General features: G+C 48.8%; 1 protein-coding gene across 3 annotated transcripts in view; it reads right to left on the bottom strand.

Moving 5' to 3' along the window:
* Positions 1-291: 291 nt before the first annotated feature.
* Positions 292-11,876, bottom strand: part of HK2 (hexokinase 2) — a 63,124-nt gene continuing 51,539 nt past the window's right edge. For all 3 annotated transcript variants that reach the window (XM_072937451.1, XM_072937452.1, XM_072937453.1), the window contains 7 exons: positions 11,703-11,822; positions 8,579-8,674; positions 8,025-8,124; positions 7,738-7,921; positions 5,946-6,101; positions 4,352-4,585; positions 292-2,579 (listed from right to left, as the gene is read on the bottom strand). In XM_072937451.1, the coding sequence (XP_072793552.1) occupies positions 2,435-2,579; positions 4,352-4,585; positions 5,946-6,101; positions 7,738-7,921; positions 8,025-8,124; positions 8,579-8,674; positions 11,703-11,822 (1,035 nt within the window). In that variant the 3' untranslated portion in view covers positions 292-2,434. The remainder of the gene's footprint in view (positions 2,580-4,351; positions 4,586-5,945; positions 6,102-7,737; positions 7,922-8,024; positions 8,125-8,578; positions 8,675-11,702; positions 11,823-11,876) is intronic.

Genomic DNA, 11,876 nt, shown 5'->3' with positions numbered 1-11,876 from the left:
GCTTTAGCAGCAGACTGCTGGGCCACTCATGGTGCTTCAGTTTAGGGGCTTCATGCTTGAGGTTTAGGGGCTCAAAGGCGGCCTAGAAAAGTTGCTTATCTCCCACTTCCATTGGGACAGAGTTTCTGGAGTGAGAAATATCTGGAGTCAAGACGACATCTTGGCCACACGCCTATCAAGCACATACAGTCAAAATCAAGACACTCATCAACTACTCAGATGGGCCAGAAAGTGCTAATATGCTCAAAAGATGACTACACTTTTGAAAATGCTCATGAATCACACACTGAGTATTTTGAAAAATGTTAAAATTTATTAATAATAGTTAACATCACACAGTTAATTCAACTAGTTCTTTACTGTACACAACAACGTCTTCACTAAACCGAGTGCTCGAAGATTTGAGATGATCTGCCATTGAGCACATTTCCAGGCAAAGACTGACATGGGCAAAGCAGCATCTGCAAGGAACTGTCACCTACGTGAGAACACAAACATTCAAAATGCATTTTCCAGCATTCCTTTTTGGAAAACCAACAGCACATCTTAAATAGCAAAACACACACATACACACACACAGCTCTACCTTTTAAAAATGTACAAGTTCATAGACGGTGCCTAATTTTCAAGTTTAAGTTCATCTCTGTTTCTTGGGCATCCCTTAGTGACACACAAATCTAGACACTGTTCTCAGGACAAGTTTGATAAATGTGCAAAAACTGGGTGCTACTGCGTTATGCAGTTCCATCTTTCGATTTTGAACCTTGTATCCTACTCAACAGGGTTACAAGGCCATTCCCTCTTTATTGCGAAGTATTCAGGTGTAATGTGTGTGCATATTTTAGGGCAGAAGTGGGCTTTCAGATTCAGAATGAACCGCGCTCTCAAAGCAGAGTAAGAAAGGTTTTAATGTCCCTCTCCCTGCCCCTCAAAGGAGTCTGAAATCCTCGTTAAAACAGCTCAGCCTAGGGAGGTCTGTGGACAACACCTCTTGCACAACATTTACAAAACAAATCCGAGGTGAAATTTGCTAGGAGGGCACACAAATCCAGCAGTGTTGCCCCTGAGGTTTTGTTTGTTGGTTTGATTGTTGAATTGTTTTGGTTTGCTAGCAACAATTGGACATTGTTTCCATGTGTTTGGTGGCTTCCTTTATCTTGTTAGGGAGGCTGAAAACACTACTAACTTCCCGAAGGATGAAGATTTCTAAGCAGAGTCTGTTTGAAACGCTTCCCGCTTCCTCTGTTAACGTCTCGGGTAATACGGCTCCAGGAAACTCTTGCCGGAGCAGCCAGGTGGTGTGGTTTCTTCAGTCCATAGCCCCAGCCTCCTTCCAAGCTGCTGACTCCGCAGGGAGAGGACGAGGTGGGGACAGCTGCTTGACCATTCACTCACCTCAGAGAGGCTTTCTTCTCTTCTGGCAAGTGAATGAGGTATTTCTAGTAACCAGTCAGTATCTTCATCTTCCACCCTTTAAACTACACTGATCTACTAATGAGGCTGAGTCTGAGATCCTGTGGATTTATATACATACCAAATTGACGTATAAATACATTACATACAACCGATCGGGTACGTACAGTGTCAGGATAAAGGAACAGATGTACTTCATGAACTAAATACATTTCAAATATAAATTAAAATGAAAATACAGTGTTTCCACTTCTGCAGGAAAAACAAAATTTTTTTTTAACAGACCCTCTGCCAAAGATCCACTGCTGATGGATGACTTGCGACCCCACGAGGAGATGTGATGACAAGCCCACTCATGGGATGCGTCAATTCCTGGCTTTGGTTTTGTTCACTCAGACTCAGGATGCTTTAGTTCGGGAACAGCATCCACTGGTACCCACTGGGCAAATGCTTGTAGATGAGGTTGAAGAGGGGCTGCCGCATGGCTACCCGTGGGTTTCCCCTCCCTTGCCACCTCTCCTCCCTGCAATGGTCTGCCTGTGGGAGAATCCGGCTGGAGTTGGTGGGGACCCCCCAGGTCCCTGGGAGGAGGAACAGCATCAGCCTTCTTGCTGGACGATGCTCTCCACCTGGAAATGTCACGCGCAGGCTCCAAGGTGAAGCAACCGCATCTTGTCATTAGTGTCCCCATCCGGTAGGATGATACAGCGACATGGAATTTGGCCAGGGGATTACTACTGGTCAATTTCTTTTCTTTTTTTTTCAAGTTTTAAAAGAACCAGTGGTAATGGTTGTGAAGACTGTGAATAAATCCTAACTTCAAATTGCATTTATCTTGGGAGGGGCAATGCTTGGGCACCAAACTCTAACGGCTGAGTTGACAGAGACAAAACTTAGTTCAGTAAGGTCCTCTCTGCCAAGGAAGAGCCAAGGGGTCCATCTCTGACACAGGGGGTGGCATCTTACAATTTAAGGCAGGAAAGAGGGGAAACCAGAGGAAGTCCTTCCAACTTCAGGGGCTCTACCGCTGCCCAGCCTCCCGGATGCGGCAGGCCACAGCAGTGATGAGAGCCGCCCCCTTCCCGCTGCCGTCCTCTGACTCCAGGAAGGACACGTCACACTTTGGAGCCAGGTCCTTCACCGTCTCGTGCATGACTTTGGCAAAGCTGGAAAAGTTGGGAGAAAGACAGAGGGAGGAAAAAAAAACCTTATTCATGATTGGTTTATGTCCTCAGAGATGGGACCCTAAGAAGTGATCCTGGAAACTAGGTATTGTGTTTCAGAAATCTGAGGCTTGGAGAGACCAGCAACTTATCCAAATTCTATGTCACAGTGGGCGGGCGGGAAGGCAAGATTCAACTCTAGCACAAAAGTCTGAGATTCTGGCAAGCTCTGCTCTTAAAACTAAGTAGTGAAAGAGTAGTTTAATACTTGTGGGTGCCCCAAGCATGCCTTGGCAGAAGTGTATAACCTGTTTGTCAACTCTGGAGCGGAGGGCTACGCCCCACACATGTGACAATCTACTTCCCAGAGGTACTGACTGACATCAGACCCATGTCTAACCCAAAATGTCATCAAAGGCAAAAGGCACAGACTTAAGAGAGGTGCTCTTGGGACTTTACAGGGGTCTCACACTCTCCCTGATATGGGACTAGAGAAAGATCATTCAGCATCTGCCCCACCACAGCAGGGTCAAGCTGCTCCTCGCCAGCTGCAAAGCTGGGGACAGAGGTTCCCAACGCCAAGCACCAGCGCTGGTGGCGGGACTTCCGCCCGCCTCCTGACCCTCATGTGGGACTCAGGTTCTTATTTTCACGACACTGATCAGCAAGAGAAACTTGGAACTTCTCAAGGCCCACTCCTTTCACTCAAGCTGTGTAGACTCTGGGCAAGTTCCTCAACTCCCTGTAACAATCATGGTGACAGCAGGTAACCATCCAGTCGATGAGTCTCTCCGCCCTGCGCACTGCCCAGGCAAGGGGCACAGCTCTGTCCTTTCAACCTGTAGCTGAGAAGCTTCCAGAGGAGGACTGAGGAACTTCCTGAGTTTAAAATAATTTATTCAAAACATACGTAGGCGAGGGAAGAAAAGAGAAGAGAAATAGTGATGAGAGGAGACAAAGGGGAAGAGATGGAGACAGATAGGGAACAGTGAAAAGAAAAGAGAATTCAGTATTTCCATACAGGGGGTGAGTGTGGCAAACTTCTACAAAAGGTCAGAAAATAAAGTACTTTGAACTTGGTGGGTCTTATGGTCCGCTGCAACTACTCTGCTATTATCGTTGACAACAGTCATAGACAACACGTGAACAAAAGGGGGAGGGTGTAGCTCAGTGGTAGAGTGCATGCCTAGCATGCACAAGGTCCTGGGTTCAATCCCCAGTTCCTCCATTAAAAATAAATAAGCCTTCCCGCATAGTAAGCTGACTATACCTCAATTTAAAAATAAGAAATAAATAAAAATATTAAAAAAAACAAAATTTAAATTAAAAAAAAAACAAATGTGGATGCATCTCAAAACCGTGAGTGCTGTGTGAGAAGAGCCACTCACAGAAGGGAAGGTGCCATATGATTCCCCTGTAAGTCCGAAATTAAGTAAAACTAAACAATGTGGATGCATACATAGATATATGGGGGGTGGGGGTGGTGAAAGCAAGGGCCTTAGTCACCATGGCACTTTCTCCTGGTGAGGGATGTGATTCTGTGGATGTGAAGGCTGCAGCTGGGAGGGGCTTGCAGGGGCTTCCAAGCCGGGTGGCGAAACCCAGCCCTACTTCTGGTCATTAATCTTTAAACTATAATATACACATTATATACACTCTTCGGAATGCCTGATAATTCACCATCAAATAGAGAGAGAGAGAGAGAAAACAGTAAGGAAAGAATGGAGAGCTGGAAGGAGACAGATGGGCAGGAGGAGTGGACATCAGGCACTCACTGAGGATGTAGCTTGTAGAGGGTCCCGTCCACGCCCACAGTCACTTTGAGGGTGTCCAGCCCACGGTTTTCTCGTATTTTGTCCACCACAGCAGCCATGCCGGCACCACAGAGCTGGGCTGCCCGCCGTGCCACCACGGTGCACACCTCCTTGACAATGATGCTGTCATCACAGGTGCTCTCGAGCCCCAGGTGGTGCAGGATGGCGCGGACCTGCAGCAGGGCCAGGCAGTCACTGGGGCGGGGGGAGACAGCGAGTGGTCAGGCATGTACCGAGAGGGCCGGATGGCCCACCAACCCTGAGAGGTGGGTCCTGTTCTTTTATTTTTATTTATTTTTTTAGTGGGGGAGGCAATCTGGTTTATTTGTAGAGGAGGTACTGGGGATTGAACCCACTGCATGCTAAGCATGCGCTCTACCACTTGACCTATAACCTCCCCTCAATGGCTCCTGTTCTTAAACTCAGTTCAGGAACTACTGGCCCACATGGACAGGAACACAAAGAAACAGCTCCCTGTGCCACTCTGTCCAGGCAACGTAACCCACTGCTGCTACAAAACTGACACTCAAGGCAGGGAGGGCACAGCTCAAGCAGTAGAGCGCGTGCTTAGCCTGCACAAGGTCCTTGGTTCAATCCCCAGCACCTCCTCTAAAAATAAATAAACAAACCTAATTATCACTCCCCACCAAAAAAAAAAAAATCTGACATTCAAAACAAGAGGACATTCACTGTCCATGTGTTCCACTTGCTTGGAAATGGTAAAGGCAGGGATGATGCTCACAGGTGACAAGTTTTCAGCTGCAAAGCCCTTTCCTGTCCAGGCTCTCATTGTTGGAAGCATCACCAACCGCCATCAGACCCCTGTTCTACTTCTGCTCTCCCAGCTGGGGTGGTCTGAAATCTACATGTGCACGAAGTGCAAATGACACTCCAAGGAGAAAAGAAACAAGACGTGCAAGCCAGAACATACTTTGCCTATTCACTAGTGCAGATACCCTCGGTCCCCACTCATGTGGGCCATCCAGTTCCCATTTTTCTATATGCCTGAGAGTAATAACACAGTATCAACTTTTAAAAGGCTCTGAAATTCAGCATTCTAATTTGGAGCAGACTTTCCCACCATTAGACTGGAGGAAGCAGGCTTTGCTCTAATGAGCTGCCACAAAACAGGTTTCTGTATTGCCTGACTTAATCCTGATTGCCTTGTTACTGGAGCCAGCAGTTAAGAAGGACCTTCGCGCCGAGCATAAGTGCTTTAGTGGATTACCTTCCTCTGTGCATCCCAGTCTACATTCTATGGGCAGCTCTCTTTCTTTCTGCCTTTGAAATTGGTCTAAAACCCAACAATACTGCTTGGCACAGGCTCATGCCAGCTTCACGTGGTTTTTCAAAAGAATATTATATATTTTCCCTTAAAATGCCAACTGTCCATAAAGTGCTTTAAAACGGCACTATGGAATGTGTTAGCTACTAAACTGGCCTTTAAGTAAGCCACACCCTGATCCTACCTGAGCTGTGGAAATCCTTCAGCTCGCCAGTCTGTGAAAAGGAGGAGGTAAATGGCCCCGCCCTATTCCAGGCCCTAAATTCTCACCTCTCAATCTGAGACAGGAACTTGGTTTCAAAGATTCCCCTTGTCTTGAGTCGCTCTGAGATGCGGCCACGGAAGAGCAGCCCACGCTTGGTGAAATCAATGAGGATGTTACGAACAATCTCGCCCAAGTACATGCCACTGATCATTTTCTCAAACCTGCAGTGAGGGTAATGTTCATGGAGGTTAAGGAGGAAGGTGGTAGGTAGGATGTGCTGAGATAAACCAGCTCGGTCCCCTCCCCACTGCATTAGAAGGTGGAGGGCAGACAGATTTCCCTTGGTGGGAAAGGAAACGCCACTTGACTCACTGGGGCAGGATTCCTGGTGTCCACACATACTGCCTGATGCACAGACTGAGGTCCACGAGGTTCCCTGAGACTGACCCCACCTTGTGGGTTCATGACCCTTCCAAGACTCCTCAAGAAGGAATGCACATCCAACCCCCACACTTCCAGAAGGCTAGGATGCGGTGTCTCAGTCCCTAACGTTGCTGAGAATTTAGCATGCTTTCTCTTCGACCTAAGCAGCTATCACTCAGGAAGCCAGTGCCAGCTGAAGCCCCCCAACCCCCCCGTCCTGGCCACGAGAACTAAACATGGCTACTCAGTGAGTTGAGGGTCTTCTGGCTCTGCACAGTGACTTTTCAAAAAAGTCAACGTTCCCAGTTTCAATCAAGACCCCATCAACAGAAACAGACCCACAGACGTAGAATAAAAACATGTGGTTGCCGGGGAGAGCGGGGTGGGAGGGGGCAGACTGGGAGTTCGAGGTTGGTGGATACTGACAGGCATATGCAGAACAGATAAACAAGTTTATACTGCACAGCACAGGGAAGTATATACAAGATCTTGTGGTTGCTCATGGTGAAAAAGAATATGGAAATGAGCACAAGTATATTCATGTGACTGAAACATTGTGCTGTGCACTGGAAATTGACACAACGCTGTAAACTGACTATAACTCAATTTTTAAAAAAAACCACCACTCAATCTGTCTCGTTTCAGTCTCTTTCATTAATGCTTCCTGCCTAACCCCTGGAGGCATTTCTCTGTGTCTGTGACCTCTACTACAGAGAAATATTTTGCAAAGAAGGCTCTGCAGAACTCTGGTCCCTGGTTAATCCAGTTAGGAAACACTACATGCAACCTCTTGCTCATGGGATGTGTGCTGGATCTTAACACCACGTCCCTCAGCTCAGAGCCCCACCCCCACGCCGGTCCTAGGGGCTCTCTGACGCTGGGGCTGGTTCCTTGTCCATTTAGACAGTAGACGGCGCTACATTCTTGGTGGATGGACGGAGGAGAAAGAGAGCTGCTCCCGTCTGCTTCCTGCTCTGGTCTGCCTCAGCCCAGCAATGCTTCCTCCCTCTGATGACAGCAGGTGGTCCAGCTGTCGGTTCTCCCGCAAGTCCCAGAAATAGGTCTTAACACTCTCCCCTGCCTGTCCTCCCCGCCCTCGGGGTGGGTGCTGCTCTTCCATGTGCTGGCGTCCGTGCTCCGCAGCATCCCTCTAAATCCCAAATTCCCTATACGAAATGCCCGCTGTAACAGAATCGTTGTGATCTGTTTTCCCCGATGGACTTCAAGAACATCAAAGTCCAGCAGGGGGAAAAGGACTTAACCCAGAACTTTCTAGATGTACTTGACAAGAAGCCCTTTCCAAAGAGATCTCTTCTATTAACGTCACAAGAGAACGAGTGTCCTGGGCTTTGCTGTGTAGAGGGTCTGATCGCTCACCACTAATCCCAGTTCCCGGATCAACACACCAGGGCCCATGGGCAGCTGGGTGCCTACCTCTGTTTGCCCGGGTTGAGGGACAGCTCATCCACAGCCGCATCAAACTCTGTGCGGAAGTCATCGAGGCAGCCATTGTCCCCGAAGGCCCCCCACTCCATGTTGACGCACATCCGCCCCTCGTCCCCTTCCACCAGCTCCACATTCCGCATCTCCTCCATGTAGCAGGCGTTGCTGCCCGTGCCTGCCGACCGCAGTGACATCCGTCAGGGCCTCGCTCAGCACCGGCCTCCCACCCAGCCTGGGCTGTGTGTCCCCCACAAGGGAAGGGCAGCCCGGGTCCTTACCAACGATGAGGCCAACTTCACAGTGAGGGTCTTCATAGCCACAGGTCATCATCGTCCCAACCGTGTCATTCACCACAGCGACCACATCCAGGTCAAACTCCTGAGCAGGCGACAGCAGACCCCCAGTCCCCAGATGAACCACAATACTCTCCCTTCGGACATTCGCAAGGGAGATTTAAATGTGTATAAAACTTATCTTATATGGCAGGGCTCATTTTCTCTTTTCATTCAGGCTCACCTCCTCAGAGACCTTCCCCTGGATATGCTGTTTACAAGAGTGTCCCTCCCCAGCCCACTCGCTGTGTCTTCACCCAACTTCATTTTCCTTCACAGCTCAATAGCACCCGACATCAGCCCATGGCTTTGTTTATGGACCCAGAACTTGCTGTGGTCATTTCCAGATCCAGGGCTTGCTCACAATGGATGCTCATGAACTGCTGGGGGACTAAGCTGATGCTCCTGATCCTGCCTCTGACCAAAGCAACCACACTCAGCACCTCCCCCAGTTTGGGAACACACAGACCACTTCAGGCCTCCTGCCACGCCTCTCCCACCTCCCGACGGTGGATGGCTTCCTTCAGCAGCGTGACCACGTCCTCGCCCTCGCAGCCGGACGCCTTGAAGCCTTTAGTCCACTTGAGGAGGATGCTCTAAAAAAATCACACGTGGACAGGGATGAGGGGAGCAAGAAGGGCCCTTGGGTCATTCCCAGGGGCCTAGCTGTGCCTCTGTTTCTCAACCTCACAGGTTAGACAGGTGCCCTTGAATAACCAATCATCTCCCTAGCATGCACGAGGTTCTGGGTTCAATCCCCAGTACCTCCATTAAAAACAAATTTAAAAAATCCAAATTACCTCCCACCAAAATAACCAATCATCTCGCCCACAGATGATCCTAAACCTGTTTCCCCTACTAGGATTACAGAGCGCCTACTATGTACCAGGTACTGGGCTAAGCATATCATATGTGTACGTCATTGAATCCTCACGGCAACCTCGGGAAATACTCATCATTATCATGCACATTTTACAGGTAACTGTGGCTCTGGAGTAACCTGCCCAAGGCCTGCAGCCTGGAGGCGTGGAGGATGCGCCCCCGGGACCGCCACTTCCAAAGGATGGGCTCGCAAGCACCACACAATTGCCCCTGCCAGGGAACAAAGTTCTGTACGCCCGTTTCCTTCACTGGGATAGGCGATTTGCCCTGTCCCTCTACAGAAGGGTCGATTTGTGTCTCTTAACTTTCCAACTCTAGTAGGAAGCAAGCAAGCAAGTACATTTTGCTGGGTCACAGAGCCTTCCAGGAGCAGATGCATCATGGCTTCTTCGAATGCGGCATTTCATGCCCAGAAGTTTCGCACCGCCAGTCAACCTGTATGTGTCATGCTGTGTTCAGGTCCCAGGAGACTCCAAAAAACAAAGTACAATCTCAGCGGTAACCTGGTTTACACACCTGTATCCAAACGACCGTGTGCTGACCGCCACCTAATTTTCTTGTCTACAGATTAGCTTCACATCTCTGATGAAATTTTGAACTTGGCACTCTGAAGTTTACAGAATGTTCGAATAACATTGTTGCAGGTGGTCCTTAATAATTAAGGCAGGCAGAGGCCCCAGCAGCTGCGGAGAGCTGCCCGGCGCCACCAGCTCGTCCAGGCAGCTTGAGGCCTTTGGACCTCGGCCCCTGCTGGTTTTCCCATCAACAGGGTGATCTCACCAGGGCAGAACCCAGCTTACAGACAGAACAACAGACGGAACCCCTATTTCTGCTCCATTTGCTCTTAATTTTCACAATTCTAGACTGAACACGTGCTCCTTACAGAAACTTAGAACATTATAGAATAAAAGCCAATACAATGACCTGGAAGTTTACAACTCAGGCACAAACAGAAACAGTTAACATGTCTGAGAGTCACCAGATAAATGTATAAACACATATATACACATTGCTATGCTTGAAAATTAAGATCGTGTCTGTCAAAAATGTTTCAGTAGGAAAAATCGAGAAGCATATACACTAGAATGTTATGTTTTTATCTTTCCTTTAATCGCATTTTTTGTATGTTTCTATATTAAAAAGATTATACTTCTCTTAAAAATATGTTTTAGTCTTTCCACCGATGACTCTTCCCAAATCATTGAAATTTCTTCCAAAAAACTAGTCACTGATACAGGGCAGTGAATGACTCACGGTTTAACTATTTCCCACCTGTTGTAACCATTAGGTTTGTTTCTAACGGCTATTGTAATAAGTAGTGTTTCATTAAATATCCCTACAGTCCTTATCCACATGTTTGATAATTCCTTTCGGCAAATGGATGCAAAAGAGAAGGCTTTGAAAATCCGATGCCTTGACACCGAAAAGAGTAATACACTGAGACAAAGGTGGACAAGCTAAAAGCCATCCAGACTAGTAACACCGGGCAAATGCTAACAGATGTTGGGAGATACTGGAGTAGGTGGGGTGTTTAAGGCAGGACTTCTCAAACCTTCCCTGTACTAGTGCACGTGGCGAATTTAACTCTCAGAGGGGAGGGGTGCGAGGTATCTACAAAACTCAGCTGACTGATGTAATTAAGGCTCGCTGTTCCGGGGACCCCGTGGGAAATGCAGGCCTTTCCTCATCACTGCTCCAAGCCCACTTTACCTGGGACGGTTCCCACCTACGTGGCCTCCACACTGCCAGGCCTGCCTGCCTGCCTTCCCCAGCAACTCATTCTTCTGACCGAGTGTTCCTCGTGCCCTCCGGGTATGTGCTCAGATTTGCGTCACCCTCAGGGCTTCATCGCCCTGCTGGTGCCACGTTCCAAAGAGCAGCTCGTACAGTTCTGAGCTTGCTTCATCCATCCAGTTTGTTTGTAAGCACCTAAAGCAGGAACTTTAGCACCTCCTGTACCCCGACAACTCCACCCGCGGCATATGTCCCCTTGTACCAAGCTTCTGTAACACTGATCAAGACACAGAGGAACAAATGCTTAAATAATAGTATTCTGATCTCTGACATACCACTCAGCCACCCTGAGCGAGTCTCAGCATTGCCTATCCAGCCATCCTAACTTCAACACACCACGCCCAGCACACGTGGGAGCACCAGATCTTTACCATCTGCTTCATCCAGCCAAGGCAGCTGACAGGGAATGAAAAGCAAAGGTGAGACTAGAGAAACACCAGGGCATACAAACAACAGGAGATGGAGGGAAATGTCCTGAGCCCAAAGCAGGGGCCCCAGGAGCAGCTGAGCCCTAACTGACAGCCTGGGCTCAGGTGTCAGGAAACCAGAATGAAATCACGGCTTGGCCGCTCCCATGCTCTATGACCTGGTGCAAGAAACCCGGCATTTCTGAAGACCTTGTTTTCCTTTCTGCAAAGTGGGTATAAAAACAACTACCTTGTATGGTTGCTGTGAGGGTTAAATGAGATACATGAGAAGCCTAGAATAAAGGGCTTAAAAGATGACAGTTGTGAATATTTTGATTAGCATCATCATCATCATCCCAAAGACTGCTCCCTACTTGACCCACCCCCACCGGCTCTGACTTACCTATTCCCATCCCTCCCCCAGGACCAGTCACTCACGCCCTCCTTCCCTTCCTCTCAGCTCAGCCTTCTCCCCCGCCCCACACTCTGGCCCATCAGAGTCAGGACAGCCCATAGGAGACCCTCCAGGAAGGCATCTTACCTCGTCCAGGCTGTTCTGCTGGCAGGGGAAGGAGAAGGTGAACCCCAGAGGCAGGGACACGCCCTTCATGCCCATGTACTCCAGGAAGTCGGCAATGCACTGGACAATGTGGTCAAAGAGCTGCAAGGGAAAGTCGGGCTCTGATGGGGGGGACGAGGGGCGCCCCCCGCCTGG

Source organism: Vicugna pacos, chromosome 15, assembly GCF_048564905.1.
Source record: "Vicugna pacos chromosome 15, VicPac4, whole genome shotgun sequence".
Classification (NCBI taxonomy): Eukaryota; Metazoa; Chordata; class Mammalia; order Artiodactyla; family Camelidae; genus Vicugna; species Vicugna pacos.
The sequence above is the reverse complement of the archived record's forward strand: the minus strand, read 5'-3'. Positions and strand labels throughout refer to the sequence as shown.